Genomic DNA, 19,690 nt, shown 5'->3' with positions numbered 1-19,690 from the left:
CCCCAAAACCAGCCCCTCCCCAGCTCACAGAGGCCCCAGGTCCCCAGATCTCTGGGGAAGTGAGGCAAGTTACCTCCCGCGCCTCTGCAGCAGGCCACCTTTGGGGGGGGGGGGGACAGGGAAGAGGCAGTTTTCTCCAGGAGGTAGTCTGACCGTGCCTGAGGGCACCGGGGACAGTGCCTTGGGCACCTGGCTGGGTGGCCACGGAGAATCACCCCTTCAGAAACCCCAGATGGAGCGGCTTTTGGGGAGAGGCTGCAGTGACGATTTGGGGGAGAGTCGAGCAGATGGAGACAAGGAAGGGGCAGAGGGCAGGCCGAGTGTGGGCACCGCCCCCCCAGCAGTCCTGGGGGTACTGGAGCGCCTCCAGCCCCCCCCCATGCTGGCCCCAAACTGCCCAGAGACCCCTGCTGGGTCCCCACCTGATCCCGGCCTGCCATCGCCCCGCCCCCGCAGGCCCCCTCGCGCCCCCCTCCCTCCACAGCCGGCCGCCCACCCAGGCCTTTGCCGCTTGCGGGGCGTCCAGGCCTGGTCCCTCCGCACACACAGCGACCCTCCTAAGGTCCGCCCGAAGCCCCCGTGCGTCTCCCCTTCTCCCGGGAGCCCCCGCGACCAGCCCTCGCTCCCCTCCGCTGCTCCTCTCCGGTACCCCAGGGCCGCCGCCGCGCCCCCCGCCCCGCACACACCCCTGGGGCCCGCGCGCGGAGGGAGGGTCTCCCGGGTCTTCTCTCCCCACCCCCACCCCCCGGCCGGGCAGGACCCCGGGTTCCACGCGCTCCCGCTGCACTCGGGGGCGGCACCTTCCCGCAGCTCCGCGTTCGGGGTGCGCAGGGGGGTTGCTGGGAGGAGCCCCCAGCACGGCCTGAGAGGAGGGTCCTGCACGGGGTGCTTTGAGGCGCAGAGCCGCCAGGTGGCGCGCTGATCGCGGGGACGAGGCCTCCAGAGGGTCCCCAGGGTGCTGAGCGCCCCCACCCACGCTGAGCGGATGCTGAAAGCTCTACCCTCCCATGCAGAGAGGATGCTGAGAACCCTCTCCCCATGCAGAGAGGACGCTGAGGGCACCCCCATGCAGAGAGGATGCTGAGAAGCCCTCCCCCATGCAGGGAGGATACTGAGAGCCCCCCCCATGCAGAGAGGATGCTGAGAGCCCCCCCATGCAGAGAGGATGCTGAGGGCCCCCCCATAGAGAGAGGATGCTGAGAGCCCCTCCATGCAGAGAGGATGCTGAGGGCCCCCCCCCATGGAGAGAGGATGCTGAGAACCCTTTCCCCATGCAGAGAGGATGCTGGGGGGCCCCCCATGCAGAGAGGACGCTGAGGGCCCCCCCATGCAGAGAGGACGCTGAGAAACCCTCCCCCACGCAGGGAGGATACTGAGAGCCCCCCCCATGCAGAGAGGATGCTGAGAGCCCCCCCATGCAGAGAGGATGCTGAGAAGCCCTCCCCATGCAGAGAGGATGCTGAGGCCCCCCCCATGGAGAGAGGATGCTGAGAACCCTTTCCCCATGCAGAGAGGATGCTGAGAAGCCCTCCCCCATGCAGGGAGGATACTGAGAGCCCCCCCCATGCAGAGAGGATGCTGAGAGCCCCCCCATGCAGAGAGGATGCTGAGGGCCCCCCCATAGAGAGAGGATGCTGAGAGCCCCTCCATGCAGAGAGGATGCTGAGGGCCCCCCCCCATGGAGAGAGGATGCTGAGAACCCTTTCCCCATGCAGAGAGGATGCTGAGAAGCCCCCCCCCATGCAGGGAGGATACTGAGAGCCCCCCCCATGCAGAGAGGATGCTGAGGGCCTCCCCCCATGCAGAGAGGATGCTGAGGGCCTCCCCATGCAGAGAGGATGCTGAGGGCCCCCCATGCAGAGAGGATGCTGAGAGCCCCCCCATGCAGAGAGGATGCTAAGAACCCCTCCCCATGAAAAGAGGATGCTGGGGGCCCCCCATGAGGAGACTCCCAATGTTGAGGGGCCCACCCTCCATGCAGAGAAGATTCTGAGAGCCACCCCCATGCAGGGAGGATGCTGAGAGCACCCCCCCATGCAGAGAGGATGAGGAGGAACCCACCCCCCATGTGGAGACCCCCGATGCTGAGGACCCTCAGGATGCTGAGAGGGTCCCTTGGGATACTGAGCCCCCTAGATGCCCAGAGCCCCCCTCCTCCGCATGCAGAAAGCCCCCCATGCTGAGTGCCCCAGAGGCTAAGAACGTCCGGAGGCACAGCACCCCCGAACTCTAGGAGCAAGAGGGTCTCTCCATGCAGACACCTGGTTCCAGCCTCCGTGGGACCCCCGCCCCCCCACTCCCGAAGTCCCAGTCCGCATAGTTTCCTGGATGGAAACCACAGTCCTCACCTGGGAACTTTAAAGTGCTCCACTTACCCCCCGGGGCCTGGTTGAGCGAGCGGCGGCCCCCCTCCCAGGGGCAGCACCCACCCTGCCTGTGCATGAGGACCCAGGCCCTCCTGCCCTGCAGCGCCCCCGCCGGTCCAGACCCTTCTGCTTAGCGCCCCCCAGGGTCCAGACACCCGCGACGGCAGGTGAAGAAGCTAAATACAAAGCTCACACACAGATAGATCTGTATCTCGATGTCTGTGTGTAGCTAGTTATGCACGCGCTCGGTACGCACGTGCTACAGGTATGAGCTGAAGTGTATGTTCCCGAAATTTAAAAATTTGTTGTTGAAGGGGCTCCTGAGCGGCTCAGTCAGTTAAGGGTCAGACTCTTGATTTCGGCTCAGGCCATGATCTCATGGGTTCATGGGATCGAGCCCCGTGTCGGGCTCTGGGCTGACAGCGTGGAAGCTGCTTGGGATTCTCTTTCTCTCTCCCTCTCTCTGTCCCTCCCCCGCTTGCATTCTCTCTCTTTCTCAAGATAAATACATAAACTTAAATTTCTTTTTTTACCACGGAAGCCCTGGTCCCCAGCACCTCAGATTGTGACCTTCCTGGAAACGCGTCTTCACAAACGTGATTGAGATGAGGGTGGGCCCTGACCCTGTGTGACTGGGGTCCTTAAAAGAAAAGGAGTCTAGGACACGGACACGCACAGGGACAGTAAAGTTCTGTCGTTTAAACCACCCCGTCTAGGTGCCGTGTTTCGGCAGCTCAAGCATGTGTATGGTGTGTACATATATGTGTGTGTATGTGTGCACATGTATGCGTATATACGTGTGTGCATGTATGCGTGCACATTACACTCGTGTATATTTCTATACTTTCATATGTTCATATTTTACGTGTTTATATTTATTTTCTATATAACTTTTACACATTTTCAAAAGCATGTGACCACGTGCAGGCACTTCCGGGGTCCCGCCCACCCGGCCGCCCGGGGGCCCAGGAAGGGCTGATGCGGGTGAGGCCCCTAAAGCTGCCGCTCAGCCAAGGTCAGCACACCTGCCCCGGACCCGAGCCCCAAGCCCTCCCCGGCCCTCGGGCCCCTCTGTAAACACTATAAACACCCCCTCCCCCTCCAGGGAACTCCCCCAGGGAGAGTGTGCAGCCCACCTCAGAGAAGGTGAATCCAGGCCCTGAGGACCAAGGACGAGGCCAGGGCACAGGGTTCCCACAGGCTCACAGGTGTTCCGGACCCTCACGGGGCGGAGGGGCCACGGGCGGTGGAACCCACGCGTCCCGCCGTGAACACCGTGCTTCCAGGAGGCCGAGGACTCCCCCAGGCCCCCCTTTCTTGCCGCCCACCCCTCGGCACAGGCAGAAGAGCCTGGGCCAGTCGCTTGGTCTTACGGGCGCAGGAGGCTCCTCACTCAGCAAACTGCACCCCTTGGCACCTGGTCACACGTCCCTCTGCCCCCTCCCTGCCCCCACACTGTGGTTTGAGGAACGAGCTGGGGTTCTTGCTTGCTGCGCGAGTGTCCCCGCCGCTGGAACAAGACACCGGACACTGGAGGGCCTAGAACAGCAGAAGTTTCTCCTCTCCCCTCTGGAGGCCACGTCCAGAACCCAGGCGCCCGCAGCGCCGCGCTCCCTTCGGAGGCTGCGGACAGGAGCCTCCCCGCCACCGTCCCGGCTGCTGGTGTGGCCGCCATTCCTGGCCCCCCGGGCTCACGGCGGCACCACCCCGGGGTCTGCCTCTCCCCTCACGTGTCCGAGTCCAGATGCCGCTCTCCTTGCAGACACCGGCCATGTCGGATTAAGGCCCACCCTGATCACCTCTTCTCAACTGATTACGTCCGTGAAGACTAGTTCCAAATGAGGTCACACTCACAGGTCCTGGGGGTGAGGACTTCCACATAATGTCTGAGGGGACACAAGCCAGCCCATACTGGTGCAGGCAACAGACGTTAAGCAAATAGGGATTTAGAAGGAGCTATAAGGTGGCTCAGAGTCAGGCTAAGCTTCCAGGAACGAGTCCAGACCCCCTACCAGAACCGGTCTGGGTGAGGGATCTGCCGCCTCCATCAAGCCCAGAACTGCCATGTCCTGCAGCAGCAGGAAGCTGACACCACCACCTTTGCCCCAGCAGCCCCCGCCCCCCTCCGCCCCACACCGAGTCCAACATCTGTCCCTAAAGGCAAGGGGACAAGGGGATGCACACATGGGGGGGCCTCTGAATTCTGAGCGGGAAGACAGGACTCACAATGTGGGAACAATTCAAGACACTGGAGCCACGGTGACAGGTGTCCACCCCAGCCACTAACCCTGCTCTCTTCTCTCTCAACTGTGAACACCCCCAACTGTGCTGCTGTGACGTTGTCATGTAACACAGCTCCGGCCCGTGAAATGTAGCATCTGGGGAGGATCTGGGATTGTTTCCATGATAAAAGAGACAGACATCTCTGTCACTGTCCTTTTCCACCTTCCTCCAGCCTGGAACATGGATCTAACATCTGGAGCTGTTGCAGCCCTCTGTGACCATGAGGGAATGGCCGACAGGATGACAGAGATGCTGGCCGACCCCTGTGGGCTGCTGCGCTAACAGAAACCTTCTGGGGCACCTGAGTGGCTCAGTCAGTCAAGCGTCGACTTCAGCTCAGGTCATGAACTCACAGTTCGTGGGTTCGAGCCCCGCGTCGGGCTCTGTGCTGACAGCTCAGAGCCTAGAGCCTGCTTCAGATTCTGTGTCTCTGTCTCTCTCTGACCCTCCCCTGCTCACGCTCTCTCTCTCTCTCTCTCTCTCTCAAAAATAAATAAAACAAAAACAAAACAAAACAAAACAAAAGAAACCTTCCTGCGTCCAGGTTTCCTGTTTCAGGAGAAAAACAAAGCCCCATTGGTTCAAATGACCGCACTTGTCCGTAGTTCTGCTACTAGAAGCCAAAAGTGCACCAAGTGATCCAGCAGCGATCCATTCATCCAAGCTAGGGTCAACAAAGCTTTTTTTAATTCTTAATTTATTTTTGAGAGAGAGAGAGAGAGTGAGCAGGGGAGGTGCACAGAGAGAGGGAGACACAGAATTCAAAGCAGGCTCCAGGCTGAGCCTGATGTGGGGCTTGAACCCACAAACTGTGAGATCATGACCTGAGCCCAAGTTGGACGCTTAACCAGCTGAGCCACCCAGGCGCCCCAGGTTAACAAAGCTTTTAAGCAAATGAGCGGGTGTCTGCTTAAACTTCAGGAAGTTTCGGAAGTAAATCAAGCTTGCTTTTAGAAGGTTTGGAGGAAAGAGAGGCACTCAGACCACCTGAAGGCAGAGGTGGGGGTGGGGATGGAATTAATTCTGAAGAAGGCATCAGTGGAAGGTTGTTCACTGTCGGAGGTAGGACTCAGGGCTCCCGGATTCGCAGCAAACCTGCGAGGCCAGCGCCTGCCCTCGCGCCCTCCAGACTAGCAGAGCTCAGGATCTCAGGCCCTGCAGACGGGCTGGGAACTCTCCATCCCCTGCTGGCCCCAAGCCATTCCTGCACCTGGTCTGCACGCCGTCCTGCCCGGCCCAGGCTGAGCCCAGCCAGGGGCCAAACCAGGATCCTCTTCCCAAAGCCCCGCTGGGCGGAGAGTCCCCCGCCTGGAGAGGCTTGCAAGCGCTTAGCAGGAAATGCAAGCTGCCTTGGGCAGCGCTGAGGGTCGGACCCTGAGCATCCCTGGCCCTCCCACCCAGCGCCAGCAAGGCCCAGGCCCCGCGGCGGCCACTCATGTGCAGGGCTGCGGCCGCACCGGCGAAGCCCTCATCTGCAGGGCTGTCTGCAGGGGCGCTGCCTCAGGGGCGAGGCCCTCACCTGCAGGGCTGTCTGCAGGGGCGCTGCCTCAGGGGCGAGGCCCTCACCTGCAGGGCTGTCTGCAGGGGCGCAGCCTCATGGGCGAGGCCCTCACCAGCAGGGCTGTCTGCAGGGGTGCAGCCTCAGGGCGAGGCCCTCACCTGCAGGGCTGTCTGCAGGGGCGCAGCCTCAGGGGCGAGGCCCTCACCTGCAGGGCTGTAGCCTCAGGGGCGAGGCCCTCACCTGCAGGGCTGTCTGCAGGGGCGCAGCCTCAGGGGCGAGGCCCTCACCAGCAGGGCTGTCTGCAGGGGCGCAGCCTCAGGGGCGAGGCCCTCACCTGCAGGGCTGTCTGCAGGGGCGCAGCCTCAGGGGCGAGGCCCTCACCAGCAGGGCTGTCTGCAGGGGCGCAGCCTCAGGGGCGAGGCCCTCACCAGCAGGGCTGTCGCCTCAGGGGCGAGGCCCTCACCTGCAGGGCTGTCTGCAGGGGCGCAGCCTCAGGGGCGAGGCCCTCACCTGCAGGGCTGTCTGCAGGGGCGCAGCCTCAGGGGCGAGGCCCTCACCAGCAGGGCTGTCTGCAGGGGCGCAGCCTCAGGGGCGAGGCCCTCACCAGCAGGGCTGTAGCCTCAGGGGTGAGGCCCTCACCTGCAGGGCTGTCTGCAGGGGCGCAGCCTCAGGGGCGAGGCCCTCACCAGCAGGGCTGTCTGCAGGGGCGCAGCCTCAGGGGCGAGGCCCTCACCTGCAGGGCTGTCTGCAGGGGCGCAGCCTCAGGGGCGAGGCCCTCACCAGCAGGGCTGTAGCCTCAGGGGTGAGGCCCTCACCTGCAGGGCTGTCTGCAGGGGCGCAGCCTCAGGGGCGAGGCCCTCACCAGCAGGGCTGTCTGCAGGGGCGCAGCCTCAGGGGCGAGGCCCTCACCAGCAGGGCTGTAGCCTCAGGGGTGAGGCCCTCACCTGCAGGGCTGTCTGCAGGGGCGCAGCCTCAGGGGCGAGGCCCTCACCTGCAGGGCTGTCTGCAGGGGCGCAGCCTCAGGGGCGAGGCCCTCACCAGCAGGGCTGTAGCCTCAGGGGTGAGGCCCTCACCTGCAGGGCTGTCTGCAGGGGCGCAGCCTCAGGGGCGAGGCCCTCACCAGCAGGGCTGTCTGCAGGGGCGCAGCCTCAGGGGCGAGGCCCTCACCAGCAGGGCTGTAGCCTCAGGGGTGAGGCCCTCACCTGCAGGGCTGTCTGCAGGGGCGCAGCCTCAGGGGCGAGGCCCTCACCAGCAGGGCTGTCTGCAGGGGCGCAGCCTCAGGGGCGAGGCCCTCACCAGCAGGGCTGTAGCCTCAGGGGTGAGGCCCTCACCTGCAGGGCTGTCTGCAGGGGCGCAGCCTCAGGGGCGAGGCCCTCACCTGCAGGGCTGTCTGCAGGGGCGCAGCCGCACGGGTGCAGCCGGAGGGCTCGGGAGGCGCTGAGGCCTGTACTGAGCCACCGACCCGGCAGCCGCCCTCGGGCGCGCGCTCTGGGTCTGTCCCCAGGCGCCCGGGGCCCCTCTGCCAGGTCCTGAGGGCGCGGCAAGGATACCCCAGGGTCCCCGTTCCCCTGACCACGCGCCCAGCGTCGTCCCCGGGCATCCCGTCCTCTGAGAGCGCACGCGTCGGCGGACACAAACTCGATCCAAGGGCGCAGCGCTGCGGGGCGGAACCCGCGGCCCAGCGGCTCGCGTTTCCCGGGGGACTTCCGGGCGCGTTCGCACGCCGTCCCACGTGACGCGGGAGCGCGCGGGAGGCGGGGCGAGCATGCGCCGTCAGGCCGGCACTTCCGGGCGGGTAGCGGGCGCCGGCCGGGTGTCTAGCCCCCGAGTCTGCGGGTGTGCGCCCCGCGCCCCTCGGCCGCCCGCCCTCCTCGCTACCCGCCAGCTCGGGGAGGCCGGGGCGTGACGACTGTCCTCTCGAGAACCTCCCCGGGCGGAATGAAAGACCAGCGGCAGGTGGGACTAGAGTGAGGAGGGGGAGTGTAACCCGGGACCGGAGGGGCGAGGAGCGGGACTCCCGGCCTCTCGGACCCCGGACCCTCGACCGCCAGACTCCCCGGACCCCGGATCCCCAGGTCCCCCAGACCTTTGGCTGGACCCCCAGGCCTCTGGCCGTCGATCACCAGGCTGGGCGGGAAAGCACACAGCGCGCTGTGGGACGTGGTCCGTGGTCCGAGGCTGATGACCCCAAACCTCAGGAAAGGCTCAGGACAGGGTACTGGGCGGTGAGGTCGGAGGGAACGCAGGGGCCGGATGTCCTTGCAGGCGGGGCGAGGAGCCTGGGGGGTGGGGGGGATTCCACACCCGCACCTGATCTCAGGGGTGCCTTGGAAGCCCGCCCCGGTAACCGTAGACCATGATTGCGACTTGGACTAGGGTGTTACCATTGGGGGTGGACAGACCCAAGACAGGTTGTGCAGACAGGAGCCCAGAACTTTCTGTGGGACCTGGAGAGTACGGTAGAAGAAAGAAAGCCCAGGCTCCCAGCTTGACGACAAGCTCATCGTGGCTCTCGTTTGCGGGAAGAGGGGCAGCTGGGAGAGAACTGGCTTGGGAGGGTGGGGTCCAGGTTTCATCCTGTGCCCTGGAAGGCACCCAGGAGATGTGTGGAAGCGTTGCATCCGTGACTGGACTCAGGGGAGCTGGTGGCAGGCAGCAGTCCGCTCAAGGGGCACCAGCAAGAGATAGCATCTGTCACAACGGGAAGGGACAGGCTCCCTGAGGAGCAGGCACTGATGGAGAAGAGAGCCCAGCTGAGGCTGAGCGCCCGCGGGGGCCGAGATCGGATGGAGGTGGATGGGGCCAGCGGGGAGTGGTTAGCCGAGCCGATGCTGTTGAGATGGAGGCAGCAGGGCGGGAGAGCAGCGTGGCGGTGGCTGGTTTTGTGAGCAGGTGGGGGGAGTCGCGGGGAAGGAGCTGTGCTCGAGTGGATTGCAGGGTCCATGGCTTTTCTCCCCGAACAGGATGAGCCGATTCTAGACTTCACCTGGAAAATGAATGAGCGAAAATAGTAAAAACAAAAACCTCTGGAAAAGAACAGGGATGAGCGGTCTGCCCTGCCAGAGATCAAACTGCGTGGCGGCCCCTGGGCGGGCACGGCTGGGTACACGGCCTCAGGAGAGTGTGGGGAGGGCAGTGAAGGAAGAAGTCCCAGACAGGCCTCGGCACGGGCGGCACCTTGCACATGGTCACGATCGGCAGCCACGGTGGAGATGGCAGCTTTAATGAAGGGTGTTGCTCATCTGAATAATGAGAAAGTTCGATCCATACGCCGACCACAAAGCAGTTAAAACTAAAAAGATCAAATGTATAAAACCATAAGAATACTGCCAAAGAAGTTGATGAATTCCTTGACATCGGAGTGGAAATGTCCAACGGGAAAAGGAACAAAAAACATAACCAAAGCGTCAGACCTAACAAAATACGAAAGACCCACGAACACAGGGAAAAATATTTAACCTCACCCATAACACGAAAACCGCCGATTAAAGTCATACAGACATACGCTTCCTTACCTATTGGATTTTGGAAACCCCACACAGTATGGGGCGCCCGGGGGCCCAGTCGGTTAAGTGTCCAACTTTTGAACTCGGCTCAGGTCTCGGGCTCAGGGTTGTGAGTTCAAGCCCTGTGTTAGGCCCCACACTGGGTGTGGATCCTACTTAAAAAGAAGAAGAAATCCTGCAGTTTGGTAACATGCCGTGGTTGGCAAGGTTGTAGGGAGCAGGTGCCGGGGCCTGAAGATACCCGGTCGGCCGCTGTGCGAGTGATCTGGCGCTCCAAAGGGATCACAAACACTTGTACCCGCCGGGAGCGTGTGCCTCATACTCCGTGTGCCCAACACCACCACATCAAGGCTATTTGCTAGAGCGTCACTTCTAACAGCTAAACTTTGGAAACCACCCAGGGGTCCGTTCCAGGAGGCCAGGTGATGACAGCCCCACAGTGAAACGTGGTGTGGCAGTTTAGAAGTGAAAGGGTCAGGGACGTTTCTGTACTGATAGGGAAAGATCTCTACAATCTATTTTTAAATGAAAAGAAAAAGCAACGTGCAGAGCAGCTTATGTGGTGTGCCGCCTTTTTGGATGACACTGGGGAAGAGGGACATTGGTATTTACAGAAACACTGGAGAATGCCCACGAAAGGAGTAACAATGGGGGCCCAAAGGCAGGCACAGGTGGGGTGGGTGGGGGCACGAGCCAGAGGGAGCGGCTCCGGTGTGTGCTCCGGTGTGTACGTTTTACGGACAGAATGAAGGACAGGCATGAAGGAAGGAAACAGCACACAGAATTGAGCTAGCTCATGTAAGTTGGTAACTAATGCCCAGTAACCTGACCCAGAATGAAGCCAGGCCCCCCCACGTCTCCCCTCCGCCTGAGTGACCAGAATCCCCGAGTTACCTATTGTTTTCTTTAACATCCTTCCAAGAATATCTTGTAACTACGCAAATGCATATTCACGTGCTTACAGTCTCCCCCTTCTGTGGCGGGCGAGTGGCACGCTGCCACCTGTGCGCGCTCTGTGACTTCCACTTGGTGGCGGCTCACAGAGGCCACCCGGCGCCACACATTCACTGTTGTGGCTGTCGTGTCCTGTTTAACGCAGGGACCGTGGCTTAGTTGGTCCCCTGGCGACGGTGACTCGAGCCTTCACCGAGGCTTGAACAGCGCTCCAGGCTCCAACACAGCCTCGCACGTCGTGCTGCACACGTTCGTTCTGCTCACGTCTGAGCTTACCTGGAGGACAGATTCCCGCAACGCCGGGGTCGAAGCCCTCGCGCTGCTGGAGCGTGGCCACCAGCTCTCAGCCCGGCCCCCGAATCAGGCGTGCGCCAGCTCCACGCCTGCCGGGCGTGTGTCACGGCGCCGCTGCCCCACAGCCCCGCCAGTGAAGGAGGTGACGGGGTCGTCATCTTCAGTCTGGTGCAAAGTAGCTTCTCTAGGCATTTTGTTTTAATTTTTTAAACATTTATTTTTGAAAGAGTGTGTGCAGGGGAGGGGCAGAAAGGGAGGGAGACATAGAATCTGAAGCAGGTTCCAGACTCTGAGCTGTCAGCACAGAGCGCCACGCAGGGCTCGGGTTCATGGCTCGTGAGGTCATGACCTGAGCCCGAGTCGGACACTTAAGGGACTGAGCCACCCAGGCGCCCTGCATATGCAAGTATTTGAAGTGCAATAACACCACCCACCCCCGCATCCGTCACCAGTTTCAACAGCTGCCTTCTTCCCACTGTCCTAGCTGCTTCTACACCTCTGTCTGTTCTGTCCTTTTGCGACTATTTTTATCATTTTTTAAAACGTGCACACTTCAGAGCACACCGATCGTAACCATACACTTGGCGCACTGACCGCTACATAGCGCGCCACCCTGTAAACCGCCCGCCACCCCCGAATGTCCTGGTGCCCTGGCCGCTCCTTGTTCCCCCCGCAGAGGCTGAAGTCTGATTGTCCTGCTGGACGTGACTTTGCTCTAGAAATTCATGCCCAGGAGCCCGCACGGCAGGCGCCCTTCCTCCCTGCCTTCTCGCCCCAGAACGGGGACGCCCGTGTGGTCCGCCAGCCACCCTTCATTGCTACCCGCTGTCCCACGGGGAGAGGACTGTGCAAGTGGTCTGTCCACCGCTAACTGATGGGCTTTTGCGTGACTTCTGGCCTTGTGATACCGTTTACCCTTGAGGAAGGTCTTTGGGGACAGTGTTACTTTTCCGCCGGATGGTCCCCCCGGGCAGAATTGTTGGGTCCGATGGCGGGTGTGTGTGTGTCTGACTTCCTAAGGAGCCGGCCCGCCCCCTGCCGAGGGCCAGCTGCCCCCACCTCACCAGGACTGGTGTCGGCCTTCCGGTGGCGGACGGGTGTGTTCTGGGATCTCACTGTGGTTTTCACGACACCCCCGCCCTGTGACAAGTGGTGTCGAGCAACTTCCACGAACGTGCTAAGTTCTTTCGAGAAACCGGACCTGCCGCCGCAGCACACCCCTCACGGCTGCACTCGGTGCTTCTTGCGTGGACGCCTGTCCATGCGCTGCGGCCTTCCTCGCCGCCCCCCCCCCGGCACCTTCAGGTCGTCTTCTCAAATGCAGACGCTCTTGTCGGGAATGGCTCGTCTCCGTGGGGGCCTGGCCCAGCACAGCCGGCCTCACGGGCCCCTGTGGTCCACTGGTTCTGCAGTGCTTTTTTTTTTTTTTTTTTAAGGTCTATTTATTTATTTTGAGAGGGAGAGAGAGACAGAGAACATGAGGGGTGGCAGGGCAGAGAGAGAGAGAGAATCCCAAGCAGGCTCCAAGCTGTCAGCGGAGAGCCCAACACGGGGCTTGAACCCACAGCCCGTAGGCTCATGACCTGAGCTCCAAGTTGGATGCTCAACCGACAGAGCCCCCCAGGCACCTTGCAGCCCCTTCAGAACTCGGCTGGAAGGGGGTCAAGCAGCCTTCCCAAGCCCCGCCCCCCGCCCATATGGACTGTGCAGTGAGGGGGTGCTGTGTGCATCTGGGCTTGGGTTTGTCAAGGGTGGGGACAGGAGACCCCAGGAGACTTCCCCTGCAGACGGTGTGGACGGGGGAGCTAGGCGGACACAGACAGTGAGAAGGTGGCCATGTGGGTGGTTTCAGACTCACGTTGCAGAAGCTGCTTGGTCAGGCGGACGGGGAAACAGCTGGTGCTGTGCTGGGGGATCTGGACTTGAGGTTCCAGAGGGGGTGCTGTTCTTGTGCAAGTAGGGGTGCGGTGGCAGGGGAAGAGGCTGCGAGTGCGGGAAAGGTGCTGGATGCGTTTGGCCGCAGCCTGTCGGGTGTCGAAAGCCTCGGCCTCAGAGACTGGACGCAGAGATGGAGCGCGTGTGGGGCTGGAGGCTTCCGTGAACACAGGGGCCTCAGGTGCGCAGCCCAGCCGAGAGGGGTTGGGGTCTTGTGGGAGGAGTGGGGGCCCCCCATCTCCCTTCCTGGCTGGTGGGGGCAGATGGAAGAAAGTGCGTGTACTTGACACGCCGCAGGGGAGGCAGAGTCTGGGAGGGACATCCAGGTGGGACAGCAGGGCAAGGGGCCTGAGCCCTGGGCTGCAGCCAGCCTGGGGGGCGAGACTCAGGGGGTGTGGAGGCCGTGGGCAGGGCGGGGTCAGGCCCGAGGGGGGCCGAGCCCGTGGGCCACCCGGCACATCGGAGGGCAGGATGGGAACCTCAGCAGACTTTCCGGGGACACTGCAGTGGCCGGCTCAGATCGGGCTCTCCACGCGCTCCTGAAATGCCACTTGTTGGGGGTGAAGCGTGCCTCTCCGCGATGCCCGACGGAACCCCAAACCCCGGCCCCTCAGTGACTCTGTTTGGGGCGCCTGGGTGGCTCAGTCGATTAAGTGTCCGACTTTGGCTGAGGTCATTATCTTGCGGTTCGTGGGTTTGAGCCCCGTGTCGGGCTCTGTGCTGACAGCTCAGAGCCTGGAGCTGCTTCAGATTCTGTGTCTCCTTCTCGCTCTGACCCTCCCCTGTTCGTGCTGTCTCTCTCTCTCTCTCTCTCTCTCAGAAATAAATAAAACATAAAAAAGAAATTAAAAAAAAAGAAAGTAACTCTATTTGGAAGTGGGGTCTTTCCAGAGGTGTTCAGGTTATGATGAGGTTCCCAGGTCACCCCGAGCAATAGTACTGGTCCCTCGTAGGAGGAGGCCATCAGGACACAGGCACGCGCAGAGGGACAGCCTCGTGAGGACGCAGGGAGAGGACAAGGGGCCTCAGGGGCTGCCAGCCCTGTGACACCTGATCTCACGCTCCGGCCCCAAGAACACTGACCGCATAGGTGTCTGCCGTTTGAGCGCCCAGTTTGAGCCGCCCAGTGCGCCCCGCTGTTTCCGGTGGCCTGAGCTGCGATGCACCGACGACAGGCAGCGACAGGAAGGCAGGGATGGGCCCCTCTGCCTACAGGCTTTTGTTCACATTGCTGTAAACAAAGCCATTCGCTTCCAGTCACGGAGCTGAGGCCCTGCCCCCCTAGATTTCCAGGGATGCCCCAGGCCCACCGACGTCTCCGCAGGGCCAGTGGCTGGCCAGGGAGCTGGGGGAGCGGGCGCGCAGGGACAGCCGCAGCCGGCTGTTTGCTCCTGGAGCCGCCTCTGGCCCGCCCGCCCGCCTGGGGCCCTGAGCACATCCGCTCCAGAGGCAGGCAGCCTTGGGGGCTCCCCCAGGCCCCGGATGGCCGTGCCCCTCCTCCCCCCACAGCCGGGTGCCCCTCGAGAGCCCCGCCACGGACAGCTGCAGGGAGGGTGAGGGCCGGGGCCCAACAGCGCCAGTCCCCAAACTGCAAACCGCGGTCACCCACGCCCTGGCACGGCTCGGCTCGCTCTGTGGCCTGCTGCTGCCACAGTCCTCTGTCCTGGGTGCCCTTCTGACCCGGGCGCAGCCCCGGGGAGACAGCAAGTCCACACTCGTCACCGTCCACAGCAGCAGCATCCGCGGCCAGCACTTAGCGGCTGCTGCCTGTGTGCCCGCTGGGCCTGACCCCGCTGTCCCCTCTGCAGCCGTGCACCGCGCCCTTGTCCCCATTGGACACGTGAGCAGCCGGGCAGAAAAGCCCTGGGGACCCGGACGGGGGCCAGTGGCCCTGCCCGCAGGACTGTGACAGGCAGAGGGCTGCTTTCCATGCTGCCGCTGGGTGGGACGCACACAGACCCGGTCTCCCCTGGACACGGACAGAGGAGCTGCAGCGGGACCCTGGGAGCCCCTGGAAGTGAGGGCTGCAGGGGAGGGAGGGACAGGGGCGGGAGCTCGCCCCCCTCGCCCACCGGGCGTCAGCGAGCAGGTGGCCAGCACTACGTGCTCCGCTTGGAAGTTGGTCCAGACCCGAGGGGCCCATTTCCGCCGGGGTCTGCTGTGCGGACGGCGCTGGAGGACGAGGCACCGGGCCCCGCCACATGCCTCGGTTTACCATGTAGCCATCGGGTCGGGCTGGACGGCTCCAGCCTGGGAGGAACGGGGCCGACGGCCTGGGTGACGGGCCCAGCAGCGAGCTGAGTGTGGACACAGCTTGGCAGTGCTGGGCAGGTGGGAAGGACCCGCGGGAGCCCGGGCCCTGGTCAGCCCCTCCCCCTGAGGGGGCCTCGCCGCCACCCTCCTCCCCTGCCCGGTTGGCATGGCAACAGCCTCCCCGGTTCTGAGAGGGCCGAGGGCCGGCTGAGTCACGGGCCCCACTGGGAACACGACAGGGTCCCCCCGCAGGACAGTGGCTCTGGCCCCGAGGAAGGCTCGGCGGGAGACAGGCTGCGTGGGGGAGGGGAGGCGCCGGCACCACCTCCCAGAAGAAGAGCCACATCTGGGATCAGGACTGGCAAGGCCTCAAAGCTTAGCCCCAAACGCACAGCCTGTTCAGCACCACCTCAGCTGGGCACCGCCTCTGGGGACCCCTTGGTCCCTGCCCTGCCCTTGGGTCTGTGTGCTTCTGCTCTTCCTGAAGGACACTCTGCCAGGCTCGGCCCGCCCGGGAGGCCGTGTGCTCCTCTGCCCCGGGCCTGCTGGGAAAGGCGGCCCAGGGGAGCGCGGAGCCTCCCGCATCATGCTCCCACGCACGGGCCGGGAAGGGGCTGGAGCGCCCGCCCGAGCCCCCTGTCAGCTCTGACACCAGCCTGATCTGGCTCAGGGCTCCAGACCCCCTCACCGCCCCCCACCTAGGGGCCTGGCCCACCCAGCATGCCCAGCCTGGCCCCACTCGGAGCCTCTAGAGATCAGGCAGCCCCCCATAGGGTGTGGGTGGGGCAGGGGGGGACACATCCCCTCCAGCCCTTGCCCACCTCCCGCCAGGTCCAGGCCTCTGAGGGACCAGCCCCACCCTGAGGGAGGCGGGATGCATAGGAGTTGTGGCGGGAGGGGACAGGCCAAAGGGCATGTGGGGGGGGCACAGGGAAGACGGGGTTGCCCCTGAAACACAGGTGGAGGGGAAGCCTCAGATCCAAGCCCCAGGGCCTGTGCCTGCCCAGCAGGGGTCCCCTCTGACACTCCCCTCCCCCCAAAGAAGTTTGAGGCCCCTGACTAGGTCTCAGCCTGCATCCTGTTCCCCTCACTCAGAGCAGCAGAGGCGACCCATCCACAGCCCCGGCCACGCCCATGCCCACACCCCCCATGGCCACTGTAGGCGATGCTGCCTGAGACAGGGACCCAGAGTGGCCGCTGCCCACTGGGACCCGCCCCCCGCCCAGGCCAGAAGTGCCCACACCTCCCGCACACCCCTGTCCCCAGGAATAGTCCTGGCCGTCTCCACCTGGGGCGGACTTTATTACCACTGTCATCATCAGGACGATCATGCGAACACAGGAAGACAGCACTCGTTTCCAGACTGTCCTGGCAGGCGGGTGCACACAAACAAAACCTCCTGCCAGACGCTAAGCAGAACGACTGTCCTCTGGTCACTGGGAGCCGCCCCCCCCACCCCCCGGGGAGGAGCAGCACGCGGCGTAGGGGAGGCTGGACCAGCCCTCGTGGACCCGGCCGGCAGGCTCCCCCTGAACTGCACCTGCGCGCACCTCTAATCCCCGTTCCCACACAGTCAGTGTGTTAAATGTAGAGATTCCATCTGACCCGCATTGGTAGCAAATAAAAAACTAACCGCCTCTCTTTACATGAACTTCACAGTAACTGTCTGCAGAAGACAATGAATCCAGTGTTGAGAACTCAGGGGAGGAAAGTAAGTTTCTTCCTCGTGGAAGCCCCGCTGCCCACTGGGGCCGCGGGCGTGGCTTGGACACACACACTCACACACACACACACACACACACACACGGAAACCTGATCGTGGAGTACATGACAGAGTGTGAGGCACCACCAGCCCTTCTGGGACACTCGCCAGCAGGGGGTCCCCTTCCCCCAGCTCCCTCAGTCTGTGGCCGGTCCAGGGCTTCTGAGCCCCAGGCACCAACAGGGAGGGGGGCCACACCCCAGGAGAGCCAGGGGCGTCCGGGGAGACGGCCCCTTCAGTCCACCTGCTGCGAAGGTCACCGGTCATTTCACTCCAGACCAGGCAGACGAATAAATAGGACATCAAGTGTTGCCAGGAGACAAGAGAATAACGTAAACTTGGCTGGACTCTGTCCTCAGTGCCTCCAGCGAGCGGACACCAGGAGTCCAGGGGGCTCGGCCGCCGGCAGGCCCCCCACGAGCTGCGGCAGGCCCCCGTCTGGCCTCTCCCCTTGCCATCAGCACGGACATTCTGGCGGCAAGATTTGCCGAGTGAGTAGGCGGGAAACGCAGGTGACTTCCCCATTCTAGGAGCCGTGGACGACACGGAGGGCTTGACCCCAGCCCATCAGGGGCTTGCCCTCCCCGTGCCCTCCCTGTCCAATGGCAGCTTTTGCCCAGGCCCCACTGGAGGGAAGGGAGAGCCCGCAAACACGGTCCCTGGTCAGAGAGAGCGGCTTCGGGCCCCCAGCTCGCCACTCCAGAAACGACGGGCAGTTCCAGGGAGACCCTGAGCAGGCCAGCCAGTGACCGCAGGGCAGGGCCACACAGCCCAGCGGCAGCGGAGGCGGCCTCCTTCCCAGGCCCCTCAGGGCCCCACCCAAGGGATGCGCAGCGGCGCCCTGGCCCCTGTGCTCCGGCGGGGAGGCAGCACGGCCCATCGCCCACGGGAAGACAGCTGGCAGCCTCGGGGAGGCTCTTTCTGCATCTAAAGAGAATCATTTCCAAATTCCGATTTCCTGTCTCTGCCTCACCTCCCGTGTGGTCAGGATCACGAGCTCTGGGGGCCACACCTCCCACCCGAGCGCCTGGAACCCGGGAGCCACCAGCTTCCGGCAGCTTCTGCAGCCCTGCAGCGCCAGCTACGCCCTGACGCCCCCTGCCCGCGCTCTCTGCGCCCGGGGCCTCCCGAAGAGGCTCCTGCTGCCAGCCGCCAGGGGTGCCCGTTCCATCCAAGTGCCCTTTTTTGGGACACGCTGACAACTTCTGAGAGGTGTGCCTTCTCTACGGAGCATGGCTGCAGGCTCACAGGCGTGTGCCAGCGCGCCAGTGACGGTGGTCAGAGAGCCCTCGGAGGGGGACAGCTGTGCCTCCTTGAGCCCAGGAGCCTGGGCCTGGGCTCGGGGCCGTGGGGCACTCCCGGAGGTGACAGAGGGGACGCTGGCTGGAGGAGGGCAGGAAGAGTGTTTAAGGTCCGGGCACGGCTGGGGGCAGGGGTGAGCTGGAGGAAGGGGGCAGGGGGCCAGGTGTAAAGAGGGCTGCCCAAGCCGCTCTGAGTCACCCCGAGTCCGAGGCCCTGCCAGGGGCAGCAGTGGTCCTCCTGCTGGGAGCCACCCCCCCCACCCCTGGGCTCCCATCCCGCAAGCTCCACCCCAGGGCCCCACCTGGGAGGCCCCTCCCCCCCCTCCCACCCCCTCACGCCGCACAAACACAGGTCACACCAGCAGGGACTTGACCAGGCCACAGTGGAATTTTCGGACGTGGCGGTAGAGGTCCCCCGACTGCGTGAAGCGGCGCTCGCACCAGCGGCAGGCGTGCGGCTTCTCGCGCGTGTGCACCACCGCGTGGCGGCTCAGGTTGTGCGCGTACTGGAAGCTCTTGCCGCACTGCACGCACGTGTAGGGCTTCTCGCCGGAGTGGGTCCGCTCGTGGCGCTTGAGCGTGTAGGCGCACGAGAAGGTCTTCCCGCAGAGCGGGCAGGTGGGCGCCGGGCCGTCGGGCGAGAGGCGCGCGCGGCCGCCGTCGCGCTCCCGGAAGTGGGCGCTCAGGTGCAGCTGCAGCGCGCGGGCGCCGGGGGTCGGCTTGCCGCACAGCGGGCACGCGCTCGGGAGCGCGCCGGCGCCCAGCGCGGCCCCGCGGGCCCCCCGCCGCGCGTCCAGGTCCGGCTCCTCGCGGCCGCCCGCCGACGGCGCGGCTGCGGGGACGCGGGCGCCGCTGTCCTGCTCCGACGGCAGGTCCCGCGAGTCCCGCACCAGCGGCCGCGCGCCTTGGTGCATCTGGACGCACGAGGGTGTCTGAAGGACACGGGGGGGCCGGCCCGGCTTCAGGGACAGGTCCAGGGCCCGGTCTGCGTCTCCTGGGGCCTGCCACGGAGGGGGCCCTGGTGCTCGCGGAGGGAGGGCGCGGGCCCCAGGCCGGGGCGGCCTGGCCGGGGCGGCCGGGCAGAGCTCCGGGGAGCGGGCGGGCTGGGGGCGCAGGGGCGGGCCGGGCGGCTCGGCGCGGGCGGCGGGGGCCCCCCGGGGCGGCGCGCGGCCCCTGTCCCTGAGCCGGCCCTTGCAGACCTTGACGACGTCGTGCATGTGCAGGTAGCTGGCGGCGGCCAGGACGTCCTCCACCGGCAGGCTGCGCAGGTCCAGGCGGCCCCCGTACATGAAGTCCAGCAGGCGGCCGAAGGCGGGCGCCGTGACCACGTCGCCGTTGAGCCGCACCGCGTCGCGGCTGCCCGCGGGCCGGTCCCTGTAGAAGAGATGGAAGTAGACGCTGCAGGCGGCCAGCACGGCGCGGTGGGCCGGGAAGCGCGCGGCGCCCACCAGCACCGTGCAGTCGCACAGGAAGCCCTGCTCGCGCTGCTGCCGCAGGCGGCCCAGCAGCCGCGCGCCGTGCTCCGGGAACTCCAT

General features: G+C 64.3%; 1 protein-coding gene across 1 annotated transcript; it reads right to left on the bottom strand.

Moving 5' to 3' along the window:
- Positions 1-18,502: 18,502 nt before the first annotated feature.
- Positions 18,503-19,690, bottom strand: ZBTB42 (zinc finger and BTB domain containing 42). The gene has a single exon (XM_039255834.1). It carries the CDS (start codon positions 19,688-19,690, stop codon positions 18,509-18,511), a length of 1,182 nt encoding a protein of 393 aa, XP_039111765.1. The 3' UTR covers positions 18,503-18,508.

Source organism: Hyaena hyaena, unplaced genomic scaffold (genome assembly GCF_003009895.1).
Source record: "Hyaena hyaena isolate Hyena2069 unplaced genomic scaffold, ASM300989v1 scaffold_546, whole genome shotgun sequence".
Classification (NCBI taxonomy): Eukaryota; Metazoa; Chordata; class Mammalia; order Carnivora; family Hyaenidae; genus Hyaena; species Hyaena hyaena.
This window is presented reverse-complemented; position numbering and strand designations above follow the sequence as displayed.